Source organism: Zootermopsis nevadensis, unplaced genomic scaffold, assembly GCF_977971745.1.
Source record: "Zootermopsis nevadensis isolate Lab colony 2312 unplaced genomic scaffold, Znev_1.0 Znev_ptg000007l, whole genome shotgun sequence".
In the NCBI taxonomy this organism is placed as follows: domain Eukaryota; kingdom Metazoa; phylum Arthropoda; class Insecta; order Blattodea; family Termopsidae; genus Zootermopsis; species Zootermopsis nevadensis.
The window spans coordinates 2423173-2445895 of NW_028259139.1; the positions used below are offsets into that span (position 1 = coordinate 2423173).

The 22723-nt window shown below is 37.6% G+C and overlaps 2 protein-coding genes across 6 annotated transcripts in view; both read left to right on the top strand.

The window, feature by feature from the left end:
- LOC110835522 (BRO1 domain-containing protein BROX) overlaps positions 1-7992 on the top strand; it is a 61248-nt gene extending 53256 nt beyond the window's left edge. For all 4 annotated transcript variants that reach the window (XM_087343948.1, XM_022075814.2, XM_087343947.1 and 1 more), the window contains exons 3-10: positions 418-513; positions 609-787; positions 1601-1773; positions 3416-3497; positions 4535-4685; positions 4765-4933; positions 6815-6921; positions 7224-7992. In XM_087343948.1, the coding sequence (XP_087200074.1) occupies positions 418-513; positions 609-787; positions 1601-1773; positions 3416-3497; positions 4535-4685; positions 4765-4933; positions 6815-6919 (955 nt within the window). In that variant the 3' untranslated portion in view covers positions 6920-6921; positions 7224-7992. The remainder of the gene's footprint in view (positions 1-417; positions 514-608; positions 788-1600; positions 1774-3415; positions 3498-4534; positions 4686-4764; positions 4934-6814; positions 6922-7223) is intronic.
- Positions 7993-10027: 2035 nt separating this feature from the next.
- On the top strand, positions 10028-22501 carry LOC110835505 (protein FAM98A). 2 transcript variants are annotated; one of them, XM_022075781.2, is made up of 8 exons: positions 10028-10453; positions 12791-12996; positions 14012-14172; positions 14258-14368; positions 15332-15511; positions 16691-16891; positions 18191-18272; positions 18776-19140. In XM_022075781.2, exons 1-8 carry the CDS (start codon positions 10416-10418, stop codon positions 18994-18996), a joined length of 1200 nt encoding a protein of 399 aa, XP_021931473.2. In that variant the 5' UTR covers positions 10028-10415; the 3' UTR covers positions 18997-19140. The 2 variants fall into 2 exon arrangements, with proteins under 2 accessions (XP_021931473.2, XP_021931472.1); XM_022075780.2 differs by lacking the exon at positions 18776-19140 and adding an exon at positions 20432-22501 and having other exon boundaries at positions 10039-10453.
- The last annotated feature ends 222 nt before the right edge of the window (positions 22502-22723 follow it).

Here is a 22723-nt window from a genome sequence, read left to right on the forward strand (position 1 = left end):
GTTCAGGCATATGGTCAGATATGGCAAAACTTGGGAAAAAACAGCAACTGAAAATTTTAGAAACCGTGAAAACAGGCTTATAGACTGCCATAAGTCAGAGAACGAGATGCTGAATTTTATCTAAATTTACCTATAAAGAAAGAAATTGAACCAAACAGGAACACTATAAAACTGTTTATTGAGACTTTCCTTTCTGGATGTCAATGTTAATTTCTAAGAGGTCACAGATAAAGTAGACCTTTAAATGTTCTGAAGATACCTCCATACAACAACAGTCTTTTTTTTATTGGTATAATATAATATCTGTTTTTCTGAGCCATTCACAGAATGGACCTGGAAATGTTCCAGTATTTGTCACTGAAGGTGGAAAATTAAAATATAATAGCATATAATGTAATACCTTTAATTCAATTTCAGGCTTCAACAGGACTCCATGTATGAAGCTGGTAGCATGAGTTGCAATGTAGCATTTTGGTATATGAAACATGCATCCTTGATTGCTTCAAAGGATGAGTATGTCTTATTTTTATTTAAAGGAATGTTTATCTGTGAGATTCTCATTTTTATCTGCATGAAAATTTGTTCAAATACTTTCTTACATATTTCAGTGTAACAATGGAAGAGGCAAAGGAAGTTCACACAAGTCTCAGAAAAGCAGCTGGTATATTCAAATTGATTGAGTGTGAATTTAGTCCAAAACTAACTGAAAGGCAGATGGAAGCGGGAGATTTGGACCCCAGAGTGATATCTGCGTATCTTACACAGTGCACTGCAGAGGCTCAGGAAGGTAGGAGTCTTTTGCCATCTTGAAGTCGTTGTTCATTTGGCATGTAAATGAAAGTGTAACATATTCACATTTTCTACTGTTCCTTCAGCTGGGATGTATACATACATGTTCAAATACATTGATTTGGTTTTAGGGCATTTTTTACTTGCTACTGTCTCCAAGAGACTAATTTAAGGTTACATACTCTTTCAAGTATGTGCTTATGAAATAAGTCAGTTGTTAATATCAGCCAACTTGCTGTAGCTGTGATAGCACAAGAGAAACATAAAACTGTAACTATGGAAATTCTTAACAATGCTTCTGGAGGGTGACTTTGGAGATGAAAGGTTTGGTGTGGGATATGTCATTTTAGCCTTCAAGGTGAGCTGCATCTAGTGACAGCAAAGCTGCTGAAAGATTTCCTGAAACTCTTCATAAGTTAATGTCTTAAAGTTGTTTTCACTTATAACAAGGGTGCTGAAGCTGTTGCCCTATACCCACAGTGTGACAAGGACCTACTCTACTATAAAGCGAAACCCATTTTCACAGAGATAACATGATAAAACCCTGATAGACAATTTGTAAATCTGGCTTCTGGGAATGACAATAATAAATTTCTAGATTCTTGTTGTCCTTAGGTTTTTTGCAGCTGGAGTTCAGCGTAAACTTTGGTTTTCGGGGATGAGTTATGTTGAATGTTGAAAACATTCAGCACAGTTCATCTTCAAAACCTGAAGTTGTAAACAGTCAGATAATAAACACACTTTATAGTTTTTTTACATTCTTTCACTTTTATGAAAGGAAACAGAAGTGCACATGATTTTTCCCAAACAGTGACAGTGGCAAGAGCTGTGGAGTTGAAGCACAACCCTAGCCTCATCTCAGCATTGGCCAATGAGACCTTCAAACTGTTTAGTGATGCAGCAAGGACTTTAGACTCACTTGGTGATGTGGCTTCTCAGTGGATCAAATATCTGCGCCTGAAGGCTGTTGTGTATCAGGCATATGTATGTTTTGATTACTTCTGTAACAAACATTAAGAAGTAAACATTTCAGTTTTACTTCCAATAAAATAGGTTGGAATTTTTCACAAAACATTCATTTTAATTGTGTACATCTCCATGACCGCCACGGTGGTCTAGTGGTCAGAACACTAGCCTTGTAAGCTTGGGGTCCCGGGTTCAATTCCCGGTGGTGCTCAAATTTATAACTTGTGTTGGGTAAGGCCGTGGTCTAGGCATCACGGAGTTTTCCTCCGGGGGCTTCCCCAGTTTCTCCGTGGCATCCCAACAATTACTCCATTCACACACAGAAGAAGGCAATGGCAAACCACTTCTGATCATCTCTGCCAAGAATGTATATATGTATGAGCAGGTCCCTGACAACCTGAAGAGGTTGGAAGGATCCTGTTCATAATATATGGACCTGTCGTCAGACAGAACACTACAAATAAAATAAACATCTCCATGCAGGTTATAAACATTACTTTTCATTATTCAGAATTAACATGTTATTTCTGTATTGTGCATGAACATAATAGATACTGATACACTTTGCTTGATTATGTTGGTTTGGAAAAGTGTATTGTTACATTTTTGTTTAATATTGCTTACTGTTAACACAGTTTGCTTCTCATTTATTTATTTCCTCTTTCATTTTTTTTCTACATTGATGATGACTGAAATTATTGCAACATATATTTGTTTTATGGTAATATAAACATTTCTACTAGTAGTGTTATTGTTGCAAAGGGGGAGGCACAATATCTGTGGAACTGCAGTCACTAACAGGCCCATTCACCAGCCCCCACATAACACAATCGAATGTGGAGCAACAGGGTAATGATACTGATGGAAAAACTGAAGGACTCAGAGCAAAACCTGTCCTAGTGCCACTTTTCCACCACAAATCTGCAAGTAGTATTTGTGGTATTAAAACTTAGGTATATTTCCCAAAATCCTAAATTCTCTTCCCCAATGGCAAATGATTTTAAATTCTAATATACAGTGGGGACAAAAGATCTGTGGGTCAGCCCAAGAGATAAAGAGATTTTTGTGCATATTTCATCTACCAACTTCTCCTGCTATAAAATAATATTGTATATTTACATGTTTCTTAAGCACAGGATGTTTTTGGGATGCAGAGTGTGAGGAACTCAATGTTTCTCCACTTGCTTAAAAACAGTCATAGTTCTTATGCACAATGCTTCCATTGTACTGAGTTTCTGTGCACTGCAGTTTTCTTTCATAGACAACAGTAAATTATATACGATTATGACCATTCTACATTGGGACCAGTTATCGCCCCTTTACAGCATTTCAAATACACTATAATGCAGCAATAATGTCACAGCATGTATGAATGCAAGCAGTTACAGAAATGAGATTTGCAGTTGTTATGGCTATGAAAATTTGGAAGGTGGTTATATGAGTTATGGTGTATAGTCTCATAGATTCTTAAGAATGTTTTGGAGGAATCTAGTAACTCCACCTTCAATATAGAAGATGGAGACAATATGTCCCTCTGAAATGCTGCCAGCCATCTTTAAGACTACACACTACTTTTAAACTGTTACTTATTGCTGCATTAGGGAATCTACCAATATGATGTGTGAGAACCATCATCTGTTCATTGGAATTAATGTTTCAGGCATATTGCTTCTGTGGAGAGAACTTGCTAGGTCAGGACCGATGTGGTGAGGCAGTCCGTGCGTTACAAGAAAGCCAGTCATGTGAGTTTGAAGCATTTGAATTCTGCTATAAATAATTTTTAATATAAAATGAGTTTTGTCAACTCTGGTATCATAAACACAAACATAATTGAGTTTAAGGTACGTCTTTCTATCGTCATGCTATATCTCAGGTGGTAAAGTCACTGGATTCTCACCGTGGTGGCCCAGGTAGGAGTTGTGGTGGGCAGAGTAACACTGGGACAGGTGTTTTCTCCTGTCATTATCATTCCACCATTGCTCCATTTTCACTCACGTATTATCTGGGTGATGGACGAAGGCTCTGGCTTGTTAGAGGCCCAGTTTCACAGAAACATACACTCGCCCCGTAACAACAATAACATTGTTTTTGACAGTAGTTTTAGGCACTTATGTCACAGATTATCCTTTGGCCTCTTGTGAAGTTATGCATGAGATAAACATTTCTAACTGAATCTGTTTCTCATAGTTGCGTGACCATCTCTCGTCTATTTCAAGTTTCTCTTTTCTATGTCTATCCTCAGTTCATTAGTCCATTATGCTTTCAGCTTACACAAGTCCCTTTAATTAGGTTTCAATCTTATCATTATTTTAGGGAGTCTGTCTTTCTTCATTTGCTTTACTTGCCCAGATCATTTAAATCAGTTTTCTATTAATTCTCTTCTAATATATCAATTTTTACTCTGCTCCTCACTTCATCATTTGTATGTCTTATTTGTTCTGGTTTTTCTTATTGTCAGAAACCCTTATAGACAGGAATGTGTTTACAGGGGTGGATTGTTTTTACTGCTATTTTATAGAATAAATGTACCCCAGTGTGGGATATCAAGGGAAAATCTGCCTTTATACAAGTAACATTCCCAGAAGTAAGAGTTCTAAGGTGACACAGTCTGCTGTTAATGCTATATGCGCGATAGGAAAGAATATCATTTTAGGCAAGGGTTTTGTATACTGATTTTTTTAATAAAATGGTTTGTGGCTGTATAGAGGTTTGGAAACATTGGCTTTAGCAGGTATTAGAATAAAATTCTGCTGCTTATGGAGATCTGTTATACATCCAGGCTACAACAGGTCAATTGAACTGTGTAAAGAGTATGCCAAAACGAAGGGACCAGCACCAAAAATACATCCAGAAAATCATAGTTTCTTCAAAAGACTGGCTCCTAAAATACGGATGATACTGGAGAAATGTGAACGAGAGAATGGATTTATGTGAGTAACTTTTGACTTCAGTGCCTTGTGAGTGTGGTTGAGTGAAATAAGGTTTGCAAGTCTTTTAGGATTGTTACAGATATCACCAGAAGGTTCCAGATGACCCTCCTGAACTAGAACTGAAGGCAACATATGGACTTGTTAGCCCAAATGAAGTGCCTTTGCCCAATCCAAGTCCACTGTGGACTCCAGTGTCCTATTCTGCCTTTGATACTCCAAAATCCAGGGCTAAGGATCCAGCAAATTCAGTATGTACTAAAGTTTCAGTCAATTCTATCTTATTTTGGTCTGGAAACTCATAAGGAATAGACTGCCTGAAAGATCTAGGCATAGATGGTAAGATGAAGATATCCGTCTTCTGGGTTATTGCGCTGTGTAGTCTGGTCGATGTTAACCAACGTTTCAGAGGTCATACTGCCTCTGTCATCAGGGCGATGAGTATGAAGATTTCTGTCTTCTGGGTTGTTGCGCTGTGTAGTCTGGTCGATGTTAACCAACGTTTCAGAGGTCATACTGCCTCTGTCATCAGGGCGATGAGTATGAAGATTTCTGTCTTCTGGGTTGTTGCGCTGTGTAGTCTGGTCGATGTTAACCAACGTTTCAGAGGTCATACTGCCTCTGTCATCAGGGCGATGAGTATGAAGATTTCTGTCTTCTGGGTTGTTGCGCTGTGTAGTCTGGTCGATGTTAACCAACGTTTCAGAGGTCATACTGCCTCCGTCATCAGGGCGATGAGTATGAAGATTTCTGTCTTCTGGGTTGTTGCGCTGTGTAGTCTGGTCGATGTTAACCAACGTTTCAGAGGTCATACTGCCTCTGTCATCAGGGCGATGAGTATGAAGATTTCTGTCTTCTGGGTTGTTGCGCTGTGTAGTCTGGTCGATGTTAACCAACGTTTCAGAGGTCATACTGCCTCTGTCATCAGGGCGATGAGTATGAAGATTTCTGTCTTCTGGGTTATTGCGCTGTGTAGTCTGGTCGATGTTAACCAACGTTTCAGAGGTCATACTGCCTCTGTCATCAGGGCGATGAGTATGAAGATTTCTGTCTTCTGGGTTGTTGCGCTGTGTAGTCTGGTCGATGTTAACCAACGTTTCAGAGGTCATACTGCCTCTGTCATCAGGGCGATGAGTATGAAGATTTCTGTCTTCTGGGTTGTTGCGCTGTGTAGTCTGGTCGATGTTAACCAACGTTTCAGAGGTCATACTGCCTCCGTCATCAGGGCGATGACGGAGGCAGTATGACCTCTGAAACGTTGGTTAACATCGACCAGACTACACAGCGCAATAACCCAGAAGACGGATATCTTCATACTCACCGCTGTGAGAACCTCAAGTCTTACAGATGTTAAGATGTTATTAATACTGATCTCAAAGAAGTAGTGTGTGAGGATGCTGACTGGCTTCAGGTTATAGACCGCTGGCGGACTCTTGTGAACATAGTAATAACCTTTTGATTCCATAAAATACAAAATTTGTTGACTAGTTGAATGACTGTTAGCTTGTCAAGGAGGACACTGTTTTATAGTGTTGGTTAATTAGTAGATTCAGATATGTCTCTAAAAGTGAGTGGTAAACATTTTGTATACTTCTGTAATTGCCAGTTTCTAGTTACAGGCTACAGTCATTGCTAGTATAGATATTCTGAGAGCTGTAAACTATACAGTATTGTGTGTGTATATTGTGAGAAGTGCTGTCATAGGACTATGTCATCACTATGTCAGATGTGGTTAGTTTTGCTGATTGCTTACATCAATATATTAGCAGATATAAGTGACATGTTATGAGGCGAGTCATAGTAATGGAAACAAAGTCGGACCCAAAATATTTTAATACCACAATTACATTCTTTTGGGTAATCACCTGTTTGGATATTGGAAAGTAATTCCATGCTTATATGGCTGATCACCTGATAAGACTTTAATTTCATTCAGTTGGTATGAAACACTTCTAGAGCTTACATTTTGATGTCACTTCTGAGAATTAGATGTTGTATAAACTCCAAAAACCTAACAATCCAGAGTGTATTACACCATCATCAGAACCCTTCAGAATATATCAAATAATGCATGGTTGCAAGATGTGACCTGAACAATACAGGAGTTCTCATTGTTATATGCTTTGTTATAGAACGCAGCAGCAAAGGTAGAGGGAAATTTGCCACCAGTGCCAGAAGTTACTATGTCCCAAACATCCAAGGACCCAAAGACTAGCAGTGGCTGCATTCTTCAGTAGTGGTAATCTTTAATTTTGTTTGATTTTGTCTGATCAAATGTTGCTGGACTGCTTTTATGGACCCAATTTGTCACAAGTTGGAAATCTGCGCTACATATGTACACAGCATTGTTACAGCAGTACATTGTTTCTTGGCATATTTTTTTTGATGGTTAGGTAAATTTTTTACACATTTGTGACAGTAATGTTTTTTTTTCTGACATTCCTGGAAGCACAGTATGAAACAAAATTTATGTGAACAGAAAACATACACATTTCCTCTAAATTATCTTTCTTTCTTTGATAATTATTGGTTTCTTTCCAGGTGCAGCAATCAGCACAGTGTTTTTGCTTAGCACTTCACTCTGCATTTCTTATCTAGTGTCTTTTATTAACCATCAAAGTGCCAGCATCTCCCAGAAAGATGAGCAAGAAATCTGCTACAGTTGTCAATATCCCAGAGAAACAATATGTAAATCATTGTAATATAAACCCTTTTGCTGCACATTATTTGTTCACTGATTTCTGTAAAGAATAAGTTTTAATGTAAAGCTCTGAACTAATTATTAGGGTTAGATTGGTATAAATAAAAATCATAAAAATTTCTAACAGACATTAAATACTAATGTTATGTTTACAAAATACATTTTAGAAACTTATAATTGCTTGAAATTGAGAAAAATCACCACAGGTGTTAAAATCATGCTCATAACAGGAAGATTTTAATGATATCACAATTATGTCATTTATGTACAACTTAAAATTCCTCACACTAGATGGCAGCACTGTACAGACCAACAAGAATGGTTTTTTGACGTAAATACGTCTATATTTTAGGGTCAGTGTCATTCGGCAAAAAGTGAAACGAAAAAGTGTAACTGCATTGTTATGTTACCTTGGAAACGTCAATTGTTTACTTGGCATTGTTGTTACCTATAAAACATTACATTACATTACTTTACATTACATTCAGCTACCACAGACCCATCTTAAGCGTAACTAATTCAAGTTAATGCAATGTCTTAATCAAACTTATCTCAATTGTAAAGCATGTATAAAGGAAATATTTAGAATAAAGCCAATATATAAACTTCCTTTCCGTATAGACGTATTTACGTCTAATTCTCCGGAACCGTGGTTCCACTGACAACTTTTTTATTATTATTATTCTGAAGTAGTTAAGTCAGATGTCACAGCAAAAGAAAAAAACTGCTATTATGTGGACTGAAGTTGAATTTCACTGTGTATGGTAATGCTCAGACATCCAACTGAAGTTGGATGTTGAAGCTGTAGATTAATGGATTCTGTGTTAAGGGTGTTACAAAGAGTTCAAACAAGATTTCCCTGGCCACTAACACACAGTTCTGATGGCTGGACCATAAATATAAATTTTGAAAACCCATGGCTTCTGCAAGTAAATGAGTTAGCACCATTTGATATAACCAAATTAAAGTGTTATTGAATGATGTGTCCAGTGATAGTAATGCTGAATGTGATTTCTGAAGAAAGCAAATTGGAGTGGGAAGTGACCAGTGAAGATGTTGCTTCCTCGTCATTAGATGAAATTATAGTGCTCCGGAGATAGGGATTAGCTCTATTGATTGGGCCCAACAGAGTAGGTTACCTAAAGACGGAGATAAAGTCCCATCTCCGAAACATCGTTCTATTTTATTAGATGATGGATAAAATCCAAAAAACTTTTTATTTAAATAAAGAGGTATACTTTACATGCCTTGGCATATCTTTTGTCTCTGTCTTAGCTTTGTTTTAAGACTTACGCTGTAACTTTTAGATGATGGTACTATAACATTTAATCAAAATCAACCCAGCAGTTCTGGAATTGTGAGGTGGCAAAATGAAGTGCTTTCTGTGTAATAATTATATGAAAAGTAAAGATGATTACTCAAGAAAAGTGTATAGTACGAGGCGCGTCCCAAAAGTAAGTTTCCCTGGGGCCGTTTACAGAAACAAAACACAATTTCATGGAAATATTTATTGCAACAGATACAGCAAGTGTCCAGCTATTGTTCAACATATTCGCCACCGGAATTGAGACATTTGTCATACCGTGGGCCCAACTTTTGAATACCTGTGTCGTAGAAGTCTGCCGCCTGGGATTGGAACCACTGTGTGACAACCATCTCCGCCTCTCTGTCATTCTCAAAACGCTGACGCTGACCGGACAGGAATTTCTTGAGGTGTAGGAAAAGATGGAAATCACTGGGAGCGAGGTCCGGGCTGTAGGGTGAATGATTAAACACCTCCCAGCTGAACTCCTGCAGGAGACTTGCTGTCCGTCGAGCCGTGTGCGGCCTAGCGTTATCGTGCAGGAAGACAATACCGGCACTAAGCATCCCGCGCCGCTTGTTCTGAATGGCCCGTCGCAATTTCTGCAGTGTTTCGCAGTAACACTCAGCATTCACCGTCTCACCTCTGGCCAGGAAGTCGACGTGGAGAACGCCCCGTCTGTCCCAGAACACCGTGCACATCACTTTCCGCGCCGACAACGTCTGCTTGAATTTCGTCTTACAGGGAGATCCACTGTGACGCCAATTCATTGACTGCTGCTTGGTTTCTGGGGTAATGTGTTTGTTTTGTGTTCTGGTGTCAGTTGCTTCGGCACCCACCTGGCGCACAATTTCTTGAACAACAGGTGCTCCGTGACAATTTTGTGCAACATGGAGCGGGAAATCTGCGGGAAATGACTGCTGAGTTCCGTAATTGTGAAGCGACGATTATCCATAATGCGTTCCCGCACAAGCTCCACAAGGTCGTCTGTAATGATGGATGGCCTCCCACTGCGCTACTCTTCATGCACACTTTGTCGACCTGCTGAAAATTGTCTGCACCAGCGACGCACCATCTGCTTGCTCATGACGTTAGGCCCATAGACCCGGCACAGCTGACGATGAATTTCGATCGGCGCTATGCTCTGTGCATTCAAAAACTTTATCACTGACCGCACTTCACAGTCGGCGGGAGCTGGAATAAGAACCTCCATCTTGAACAGCTGCAACAATGCAACTGTGAGAACGCGGGAAGTACCGTTAGTGCATGCGCCATGCTACGTCATTGCTCTATCGCGTACGCACAGTCGCAGACGAGTGGGAAACTTACTTTGTGTATGCGCCTCGTACATAAGTGCACTTTTATGTGCCATATGTGTACATAAATTAAAGAAAGTGATGTATAGAATTGAAAAATGGTAGGTTCGTTAGGATTCCGTTTTGTCTCTATACATCGTGTGCGTTTCAGGCTTTGTGTTTATCTGTGGACCATAGTTAATACCGTCGTAGCCCTGTGAAAGGAAGGTAATATTTCTTTAAATATCATGTGGACTGTTCTGAACACGCCTCGAAGTTTGATGTTCAATTTTTTAAGCCGGCTGGTCAGGTTGCGAATGTGTAATGTGGTGTAAATTTTCATTTTCACGTAATAATATACATGTGTGCTGAAGTATTAGGAGTGAGTTGACACTCATGTACTTACGCGCATTCAGATAATATTAAGACACAAGATGGAGAATGACATTTTGGATGCCTTGGAAGACATAGGGTGAGGACAAAAGTGGAAATATGTAATTATTCCGGTTAGTGGTGTTTAGCCCGTAGTACAGTAGTTGTATAAATGCAGTATCAGATTTCCACAATGTTGTAATTCCCGGCCATGAACAATACCTTTATGGAAATGCAATGAAAAGTGATTACTTTTATAGCCAAATATATGTCCCTTTAACCCTCAGTTCTTAATAATTATGTTCGGAATAATTTTACAGTACGATAACTTTGTGTTGCTGAATTTGTGGTTTGTTTAATTGCAAGACCAACCACGAACTCTTCTGACCAGCTCAGTCCTGTGCCACTACTGAATTTAGGTTGTATTGAATATAGCTTTGTCACAAACAATTCTAATTAGTCCAGCTGGCCATCATATTGTGAAGATATTCCTCATGTTCTTTCATGTAGATTCACCAACACATGCACAATAAAAATGGTGCCTTTGCTGTCATTGCTGTTCAGACAGGATTTCTCTTTTGGTTATGTTACGGTAGTACCATATTGCATTGTGTCTACATAGCCATATTTTTTAAACTGTTCTGTCAGTTCTTGGGAGTCTCAGTTTTAGAAGCTGTAAAACTGATGCCTCTTTGTGCACTCGTAATTGTAGGCTCTGTTGTATTTCATGCAGTTGATTTTGTTTGTTAAATTAGGTTATTTTCATAATAAATGGACACCATTTATTCCAGCTGTATCCACATTTGGCACAACAGTTTACCAGATGTGACAGTAAGTGCACTGAAATGTGATGAGTTATATTTGGCATTACCCTAAACCCACTCACTAGTTCTTTAATAATGTACAAGAATCACTAAAAAAAAAGTTTTGAGACACAGAGTTGAGCTCATATAGCTTACAAATCTGGATTCGTAACTGTAGAAAAATTATGGCATATGATATGTTCTGAATAGCAGGAAAATGGTTCTCATTTCATCCATTTTTAAAGCCATACTGAATCACTGCAACAAAGTGCTCTCTCTGTCTCAAGCTCCATGATGCAGCAAAGTGTGATATGTAGGTTTGAGCTTTCTTTGCCTATGATTAGTGTTTGGTGAGCCATTACCTGGTACAAGTATAACAGCAGGGAAAGTATGTAAGTTGTGAGGCTTTCATGACAAATGTGTATTGTTGTCTTGTGTACTACAATTCCATGTAGTCTTGCAGTGTTTTTTTTAACTATTGGATGAATATATCACCTACACCTAACCGGCTGCAGGACTACATGCTGTGCCACCCTATAAGTCCAGAATCCACAGTCACTTTCCCACAGCAATTCAGTACAGCTACTTACCCACTGAGCATCCAATCCAATCCAATCCTGGCATAATATTTCCAACAGTGAAGGCTTTGGCTTCAAGGCAAATTATTTAAATTACATTTTTATGGCATTCAAGGAATAGCTGCAGAGTGGTTCCAATCCCATCTAACAGATAGAAAACAAAGTATTGAAGTAAATTAATCCAAAAAATAGAATTTTTTCTCAGACTGGGTAACAATGACTTCTGTAAGGTCAATTCTAGGGCCCATACTTTTCATGAAATATGTAAATGACTTTCCCCCAGGAATAAGTACATAACAGAACACATCATATTTGCTGATGACACAAGTGTCATAATTTATAGCAAATTTGTTAATGATTTCTGTGAAAGTCATACCTAGGTCTTTCTCATATGAGTAAATGGTTTACTGCTATCAAACTGGCTCAAAATCTGGATAAAACAAATCTAACAGCATTTATAACAACTCGCCACAATATGCTTTAAATATTGGTATATGGAAGAGTCAGTAAATATGAAATTCCTGGGTTAATGCTGCAATATACATTGTCAATATAAGGAATAACCATTTATCAGCTGTCAACCTCTCAATATTCCAGAAGAGTGCATATTATGCAGGCAACAACATTTTTTAAGTCTACCATATAGTTTCACAACTCATATAAATAAAAAGGCACAATTTAAAGTAGCATTTAAAAGACACTTAATTACACATTTCTTTTATTCAGCTGATTAATTTTTTATGTTTATAAGTCATGATGTTCATTAAGGTTTATAGGTTATATATAATAAAAATGGATAGTATAATTTATCTACTGTAGATAATGGGTGGATTTATTTGTAACATATCATTTCTTTATGTGAACTCTTTGCATATATTATGTGAAATATTTATAGTAGTATAAATAGTACTTGTATACACGTATTGAATTATTATGACTTATTCCTCATCATATTATCATCTGACTAACTTATGAATCCACAGAATGTAATAAAGATGTATGCATGTATGTGTCTATTTAACACATTATGCTTGAAGTGTGGTATCTTATTTGAAGATACACTGGCCCTTTACTTGAAGAAGGATCATTGGAGAAAGCCTTGGATGGTGGACCTAAATCAGTGGAATACACAGGCCTGGTAGAGTGGCTGTCAAAAGAATTGAAGACATTATGTAAACTTGATGAACATGTAAATGCTGTCTCCTCAGCTGAAGACTCCAGTTCATTTCTCCTTGAATTAAGCAGTTTTCTCAAGGAACTAGGTAAGTATACTGACAATAGACATTGCTTGATAGCAGTGAATTAAACCTATAGTATAGTTCATTGTCAGTAATTGCTAGCATAGTTTACCGCTTGTTCTTCAGGTATTTTAATGGTTTATTGTAAACACAGTGTAAGATTTTGATATATTGCATACACAAGGGATGAGTGATGAAGTAAGCCAACAATTACTGACAATGAATAATTGTAAGTTGAGATTAGATTTGCAAATTTTACTGTGTCTGTGAAAGTCCTATTTGCTAATGAAAACATTCAAAAACTAAATTCTGGTAAGCTAAATAGCCAAAAATATTATACAACACTTTAAGAACAAGAGTAGAAGTTTCATTTAAAAGATTTTTAACATGGAAATATGGTAGGAACAAAATACAAAAGAAAAACATTTTTCTTTCAAATGCATTTTCCATTTTCAAAGTGTCTCTCACAAATAGAAGAAGTTCCTGATTTATTCTTTAACACTTCTGTTTGTCACTATTTTGCCTGAGGGGAAGAGACCGCAGGGGAGACCTAGACGTAGATGGGAGGATAATGTCAGGATCTATGGGAGATAGGAGTTGAAGGAGACTGGATTTTGTTGGCCCAGGACAGGGTCCGGTGGAGGGCTTTTGTTAATTTGGTGATGAACTTTTGGGTTCCATAAGCCATTTAGTTAGTTATGTAATTGAAGATCTCCACTTCTTTTATTTCATGACTCTGTTTTTTTACCATATCTACCACTTTTTTTACAAACATTTTCTTAATTTATGTTTAATCCAAAATCTTTACACGCTGTAATGCCTCTTTGGACTTAAATCCCTAGATATTTTCATTTGGTTCTCGTATAACCGTGTTATCAGCATGTACCATGAGTTTTGGTAATCCATCCTCTTGCCCTTTTTTTTCACCTCATTATTTAATTCATTACCATGTACAACACTGCATGAGATAAAATACCTTACTATATAGCTCTTCTAAATGTTTGGAAACTTTAAGAATTTTTTGAGTTCTTTTAAACAGGTTGTGCATATAGTAGCCTCGTGGAGGGCCATTTGAGTGAACGACTGCATACTCGTGAGCATCGGATTCGTCTGCTTGATTTCCTTCTTACTGAATTAGAGGCTGCAAGGATGGTTCATGTTAACAAACCTGACTTGAGTAAGGCAATGGAGGTACAGTTGGTAAGTTCAGTCTTGTAATTAGTTTGATAAATCAATAAAATATCAGTTACCCGTTGAAATATTTACCAATATTTATATATTTCAGAACGAAAGTTCAACTGCAAGCTACTTGAAGACAATGCTCATAGCACTTAAATTCCCAAAACCACCACCAAACATAACACCCGCCTTATTATTTGGGAAGGTGGAAGAGAAGGTAATGTGTACATCATTATTATAAAATGTAAATACATTTTAAGGACTCATATTCTTCTATAATATTGGCTTTACTTAGACCGCAATCTTAATTTTGTCTGTCATATTAAGTACGTCCCATGTCACCATGACATGGCATATCCTGAGGTTGTGGATGGAATAAAACACCTCCAGATATGGAGGGTGGGAGTTGAGATACTTAATAAGTAGTAGTTGACATCTGACAATGGGTGATCATCCACTTTATGGGTTGTGGGGGGGGGGGGGGGAGGGGGGTGCTAGCAACTACTCACTGTACAATCCAGCATATTAGAAAGGGGCCTTGGACTTGCAGACTTTCTAAAAATGATAATAAATGTCAAAAATTCTTGTTTAGTTGAGCAACACAGAGGCTGTGCTGCATGGCATTAGTTAGTTGTCATAAAAGTTTGCTTCTCCAGGTATATCTCAAGATTAATGTACATATTCTGCTCTGAAGTATGGGTAGCTTACAAAGTCATTTATTACAGATGACAGGCTTTGAAGAATCCTTTATTTAACTTCTAGCATGCCAAGATTAACATTATGGTAAGAAAGAGTTCTAGTTTTGAATTCACCAATCCCATATATCTGATATCTCAAATCCACTAGAATTATTACATTCATATACCTGTGGTGGTAGATGCATTGGTGAAGGCAAATAAAATTATGTAATACATTACATTAGCAGCTGCAGCCAGTTATTCTGACATGATTTCTCTATCTTTTTTTTTTTATACAGAGTTATTTCAGGTAAATTAAGATAGGCCACAACTGCTTTCCTCCAGTCCTATGACTTGTATACAATTATCTTGTCACATCTATTGCTTCATAATCTCGTTGTTGATGCAGTGTCGCTAAATAACCAGTCAACAAACCCTTCCTAATCTTTATGTTTAGTTATATAACTTTCTTTGATCCTGTCAGTATATTTTTATGCCCACAGATGAAGAAGGTTCTAGATAAAGCCTCAGCTGAGTTAGTAGGAAAGCCATTGTTTGTAGGCGTGCTATCAGACAAGCAGTGGCACCAACTTTCGGAGCTTCAAAAGGAACTTCAGGATGAGTATTGCATGCGACAAGAGATGCTGATTAAAAGACTTGATGTCACAATACAGTCATTTCAGGCAAGTAATAAGAGACATCATTCTGTTGTATTTTTTCCAGAGTTCAAGAAAATATTGGCTTATTTTCCTCTGGTTCCTGTGCTACAGACTTGGCAGTGCTTCCAATTTTCCATTGTTTTTGAGATCATCCTAAGTATTTTTGTATTTCATATTTTATCAGAGCTTATTATTCTTTCAACGTGATCCTTGCAGTTTCTGTGTAGTGTTAGAAAGAAAATTCTTGTTGGTGAGATTTGAATTTTGTTCAGTAAATGCTTGTTATCCAGTTGAGAAATTATCATCTTGTCTACTTTCCAAAGTGCTAATGATTGAGCTATATATTACCCTTTTATTAATTGTGTGCAAATAAATTATTCAAGAAAATATGCGGAATTGCAAGAGAAGTACGAAATAGAGAATTATTATGTAACAAAGAACTTTGTGTTATTTACAGCTCAGCTAATATTATTGTTTCTAGTGAAGTCAAAAAGGTCTGGAGATGTAGATCAAACCGTAAACAAGAAATGCATAACAAATGTTGTTGGGGAAACCCTTCGAAGATCTAGAGAGAGGCATGAAGATTATATTGCAATGGATTTAATGATATGAGATGTGGATTGAACTAGCTTAGAATTTTATTCATTGTGGCAAGCTATATTGTGTCAAACATCCAGGTTTTGTTGTTCTTATATATCTTTACGCAAATAATGGAGAATAGAATTTATATGCCAGTATTAAACGCAGTGTGATTGTATGTTTGTGGAATTGGCGCTCAGTTATTCACAGGTAGGTTATCCAGTTTGTAGATTAATCATGGTACTCTCATTTATTTCAGAAACCTAAATGTCAGAGAAATTATAATTTGGATAAGTCTGTCTTGTGTTTCAGTGCTTAAATTTGTGCTGTAAACTTCATTCTACCTTATACACACCTCAAATTTCATATTGTAAGCCCTTCAGCCCTTTTACAACCCACTAAACCTGCCCCTCATTTGTATCCTCCGTGATAGATTTTGCAATCAGATCCTAATACACATAACAATAACATAAGCGACATTTCTCTTAGACATTTTATCCATGCTAGATTTTGTGGTTGGAGCTCAGGATATTTACAACTTCAAAAGTACCACTGGTGTTACCTACATTTGTCTGAATTTTGTACACCTTTTACTGATGCACTGTATTGGTGATTTTCATGCAGTGGTCAGAACGTGTGAAGAACCAAGAGGACCAAATAGCAGCACTGTTTATGACACGGAGGAAGTCCATGTGTGCCCTGCCTGATATCCACTTGTCAGATCTGTTGGCAGCTCGTGAGGATCTTGCCATTATTGAAAAGACTAGCAGTGCTTCTGTGCGCAAGAACACACAGTCTGCCGTTAACAAAGTGATCATTGGACGGGTAAGTATGTAGCTCATCACACATAAAAACAAACAAGGATTCTATGCAGTAGGCTATTATAAAACTGATACAAATTCTTCATTGAATTAAATGTAGAGAAAACAGAGTACAATTTCATGTCTCTTCACTGGACTACAGCATAAAATCTTTATGTAAAGGTAGCTGATAAATTCTTTGAAAATGTGGCAAAGTTCATATGTTTGGAAATGCTGTTAACAGATCAGAATTGCATTATGATGACTAAATTTGAGAAATCCTGCTGCCGTGCCTTTCAGAAATTTTTGTTCTTCCTGTCAGGTATCTAAAACATAATGCTTAAACTATAATATTTTCTGTTATTCTGCATGGGTGTGAATCCTGGTCTCTCATGTTAAAAGAACGTAGTTTGAGGTTGTTTGACAACAGGGTGGTGAGGAGAATATTTGGACCTAGGAGGGAGGCTGGAGAAAACTGCAATTTGTACTCTTCATTAGATAGTGATGAAATCAAGGAAGATGAGATGGGTGCTTCATGTATTATGCATGTGGGAGATCAGGAATGCATACACAATTTTGGTTGACAAACCTGAAGGGAACCACTCAGAAAATCTAGATGATAGCATAATATTGAAATAGATCTTCGATAAATAGAGTTTTAGGGTGTGGATTGAATAGGATAGGTACTGGCCATGGGCTCTTGTGAACACAGTAATGAACCTTGTGTTCCATAAAATGTGGAGAATTTCTTGACTATCTATGTATACTATTAGCTGCTCAAGAAGAGTGCTGCTCCATATAATTGGTTATATTTGACAAGGATGGTTCTCTTTCTTTTGGTATACATGATGTGAACCAGAGTGTGGCATTGCAACCACATGAATATGGTTGCGCTGTACTAAAGATACATGGTGGGAGTGATGTGAAAATTGAAGGATCTGATATTAAAGAACATATCTGTGGATCATAGCATCGATGTTTCCTTTCATTTAAAATATTTGTGCAGTATTTATTGAACACACGTTATGGAATGTAATAATGTTTAATATATACGCAGTTTAAGTAGCAAAAATCTAGCTTTTTTTTGTTTTCTGTTAACACCATATAGCTGTACCTAGATTTTTAGACCAGTGATTTGCTTTCACAGATAGAATATATATTTTGTGCCATGTCATCATAAATCAGAAAATTTTGGAAAATCTTGAAAAACGTTTTGTGTGAATTGTGCTTTGAAATATTGTTCCTTCATGTCAGAACATTTTTAAGATTCCTCTATAACTTGACCAAAATAAATAAAGACATAAATCTCATTGTTGTATCATAGGTGCCAGACAGAGGGGGTCGGCCAAATGAACAGGAACCTCCACCCCCTGAGATGCCAAGTTGGCAGCAGCAGCGGTCTGGAGGTATGTCTGCCTGTTTGACTGAGTTAAGTTTAAAGAATTTTAAAATTATGCAGCATAATTTTATAGTAAAAGTGTATACGTTTTAAAGCACTTGCAAACACTCCTTTGGTGAGGCAAGAAAGTTTTGTACTTTACCTGCTAAACTTTCATTGTTGGTTCTCTGGACTTGTAATTTTATAACTGTATTCAAATGTAATAATACAGGGCTATTCAAAAAGATTGTCGGGGTTTTGTGAATTTTTGTGGGGCAATGCATTAAACATACGACTATTATCACTACACTGGTGGTTAGAGAAACTCTCAAAGTTTTGTTCTGTACCGCCTGCCATCCAGTAGTTATGCATTTGGCCGCCAGGTGTCAGCTTGTGCAATATGGCGGCTAACGGTAAGGAGAAGGCGTTTTGTACTCTCGAATATCATCAAAGTCTGTCCGTTACCATTGTCCAGCGGCACTTCCACATGAAATTTGGGAAAGATCTGCCCTCCGACAATTCCATTCGCAGGTGGTATGCACAATTTCTGGAGACGGGGTGCCTGTGTAAAGGAAAGAGCAGAAGCGAAAGTAGACCAGATCAGAGAAGCTTTCCAACGCAGCCCTAGAAAATCAACTGCAAGAGGCAGCAGGGAACTCAGCATACTGCAACCCACAGTTTGGCGTGTGTTAACGGAAGCGACTAAGAATGAAGCCATATCGCCTAATGCTGCTTCAAACTTTAACACCTGATGACCACCACCGAAGGGGGGGCTTTCTGCATTGCACTGCAACAACTAATGGAAGAAGATGGCTTTTGTGACTGGCTGATTTTTAGTGATGAAGTAACCTTTCATTTGTGTGGAAAAGTTAATAAACACAATGTTCAAGGTTGGGGGATGGAAAATCCCCATTGTTATGTTGAACATCAGCGTGACTCCCCCAAAGTGAATGTGTTCTGCGCTGTTTCCAAAATGAAGGTATACAGCCTGTTTTTCTTCGCCGAACAGACTGTAACAGGACTGACTTATTTGGATATGGTCACTGAATGGCTGCTACCCCAGCTGAATGAGGACAGAGCTGATTTCATACTGCAACAAGATGGCGCCCCACCTCATTTCCATCGGGAAGTCAGGGCATTTTTAAACCAGCACTTAACCGCAGCGATGGATCAGACGCGGGACCGACGTTGATCAGAAGCTCCTGTCTTGGCCACCTCATTCACCGGACTTAACACCATGTGATTTTTTTCTGTGGGGCTACGTGAAGGATCAAGTCTTTGTCCCGCCTCTAACTGCGACTATCCTGGATCTGAAGGTGCGTATCAGAGCCACCATTCTAAACATCACCGCTGACATGCTGGGGCGTGTGTGGGAAGAAATGGATTATCATGTGGATGTCTGCAGAGTGACAAAAGGCGCACATATTGAGCATTTATAATGCATGTAAAAAACTTTGAGAGTTTTGCTACACAATAAAATAAGATTCGTATTCCTACCTCAATTGTACTACGTGTAGTGATTTTTTAAAACCCCGACAATCTTTTTGAATAGCCCTTTATAAAGAGTTATATACCGTGAGGCAGAAAGGGATTAACACTTTCCATTGAAGGACAGATGTGACCAGCAGTTAGTACATCAGCTTCTTTTGCTAAAGAAAGTGTGCAACCTAACTTTGCAGGCTCACCAGTGTTACATTTAGGAAGATAACTGGCTGTCATGCAGGTATTGTCATTGGCAAACAACTTGGCATGTGGGTGATTTCACAAATCTAGAAAACTGGTAGTGATTCTGCTAGTAATTGAAACCACATCTTACTATGGACTGTACTGCATAACTTGAAACCACATCTTACTATGGACTGTACTGCATAACTTGAACTGCTGTCCAGAACTGAAACTTGAAATAAACATTTTTACCATGATGTGACCAAGACCACCAGAAATAATGAATTACCAAACTTGTTACAACTCAAAAAATATTCCAATGACCACCCAAAGAAGCCTCTTGTTAATATGCAATTGTTATATGACGTACCCATTACATTTGTGTTAAATGTACAAGATGTAATAATTTGTAACTGTAAGATACCTCTTGCTAGTGGCAAGTGATTTTAATAATTGCTATTCCTCTCTGAGAGAAAGACTAATGTAACGTTATAATTAATAAGCTATATTATTACCTTACAGGTGGTGGTGGTGGTGGAGGAGGAGGAGGAGGATTTCAAGGTGGTAGAGGAGGTGGGGGTGGAGATCGAGGAGGCAGAGTTCAAGGAGGATGGAATCAAGGTGGTGGAAGTGGCTACCAAAATAAAGATGGAGGTTATAACAGCGGAAGTGGTTACCAGGATAGAGGTGGTGGTTATGGAGGTGGCTATCAGGATAGAAGGGGAAATTATCAAGATAGAGGAGGTGGTAGTGGTCATGGTGGGGGCTACCAGGATAGAGGGGGTGGCAGAGGTAGGGGTAGTGGTCGCAGAGGAAGAGACAATTATTATTAACATTATTTAACTCTGTTCCTCAGTATAATTTATGGAAGTTTGTGATATGGTGTGTAGTTCAGTCGTAACATCCATTCAACGCCAGCATATGAAAGCTGTCTTAATTTTGAAGCTTTGCCGTGAATTCAAAGTACTCTTCATAGTCAGAATTTCTTCCAGTATAAGCAAGGAGAGAAAAGACTGTGAGTAAGCCCTTCTTAACATGACATATCCATATGGTGTTATTGTATATGAAAGAGCATATTAATGAGATACAGGCTTAAAGCTGAGAGTAAAATACAAGAATAATAAAAAAAATTGCTTATAAAGTTCATGAAATGATATTATTTTTCTTAACTTTTGAAGTATTATTTTGTTTCCAGTGTAAGATTATTTTGTATAATGACAGTTTCTACAAAGAATGTGATATTTATAATGAAGAATAATTATTTCTTTGGTAATGAAGTGTAGACTTCAAACTGGTATGAATTTATTGTCTTCTACTTGGTTGCTTATTAGTTCTGTAAGAGATAGGTTGGTGGGACATTCTGAGGCATCCAGGATTGGTTAATTTTGTAATGGAAGGAACAGTTGAAGGGAAGAATTGTAGGGGGAGACAAAAATTGGAATATGTGACGCAGATTTCAGAGGATGTGGGCTGCAAAAAATATGTGGAAATGAAGAGATTGGCGCAAGATAGGCGAAATTGGAGGACCGCATCAAACCAGTTGAAAGACTGATGACAAACAAACAAACAATTGATTTTTATCAATACTGGATAAACAGTTACTATTTTACTTTTGTCATTTAAATGGATTTACATGCAAACTTAGTTTCATTTTTATGTATGTGTCTTTGTAGAACAGTCATAATAGCATAAATATTATTGCCAAGGATGATTATTTTGGCGACATCTTGAACTCTGATGTTTATGTGTGTTGTGTAAATGAAATTTTGTTGACAGTATGCAGTTGTGTATTTGTGTTGCTCTGAAAATCCATTTCTCTGCAAAGTAGAAAGGCCAAAGGATGTTGGCAGTGGAAGAATTGCCAACATTTAATAAAATCAGGAAAGATTAGAACTGAATGTGACAAATTGGCTTCTGGCCTATGGTAATATTGCTAATTTACTGGGCAGTGATAAAATATGTTCGGGATTGATAGTAATAAAACAAAATTACAGCCATGAAGAAATTAAGAGTAAATTACTTGGTGAAATGCATACTAGTACTCAGTTCTGAATGTTATGACTTCCCATCTTGTGTCCTAATTGAGTTATACAAAACTATAATTGTGCCTGTTGTTTTGTGAAAGTTGATCTTTCACATTAAGCAAAGAACATACTATATGTGAATATAAGTGTCACTTTTCCCCCACATCACCTTAAAAGTACAGTGTGGCTTATAATGAGAATTGTTTTTTTATGGTGAGATAATTGGTCTGCATCACTTTATTAAGAAATTTTATATTATGATTTTCAACATTGACAATAAATGCAGATATTTCAGTGATGGTAAATATGTAAACAATAGAAGAATGGATGAGTGAAAGTGAAATAATGAGGTAAAACAATTTTGTGTGAAAGGTTTTGTGTTGTCAGTCCATTACAGTTTAATATTTCCAGTTACAGTGACTTGCAGCTAATATCTGTGATGAAACATGGAAAAATCAGAGTTTGTATTTCTGGCTTTGAGGTTTTCTGAATTGACATGGTTTTATTGTATTTGTTGAAAGATGGATGAGTATGTACAAGTGTTATTGGCCATACAGTACTAACTCCATGGAGCAAATTAATTCTTTGAAACCTTATTGGTGAGTCATTCCCCACCTTTCATTGAACCCAGAGATTCTGTACTGTGTTAAAAAGATCTCACCACTGGAACCTACCCTGTCAGATGAAACCCAAAGAATATATCCGGTGAAGAACATGTTATGTAATCGAAAAGCTGGGCTTAAAAATAGCAAGCACGTAATTACGCACACCAACCCCTATTGGCTAACGT

Coding starts and splice junctions, on each gene's coding strand:
- LOC110835505 (XM_022075780.2), top strand. CDS start 10,416: ATGGAGAATGACATTTTGGATGCCTTGGAAGACATAGG. Junction 10,454..12,790: donor GATGCCTTGGAAGACATAGG/GTGAGGACAAAA, acceptor TCTTATTTGAAG/ATACACTGGCCCTTTACTTG. Junction 14,369..15,331: donor TTGGGAAGGTGGAAGAGAAG/GTAATGTGTACA, acceptor TTATGCCCACAG/ATGAAGAAGGTTCTAGATAA.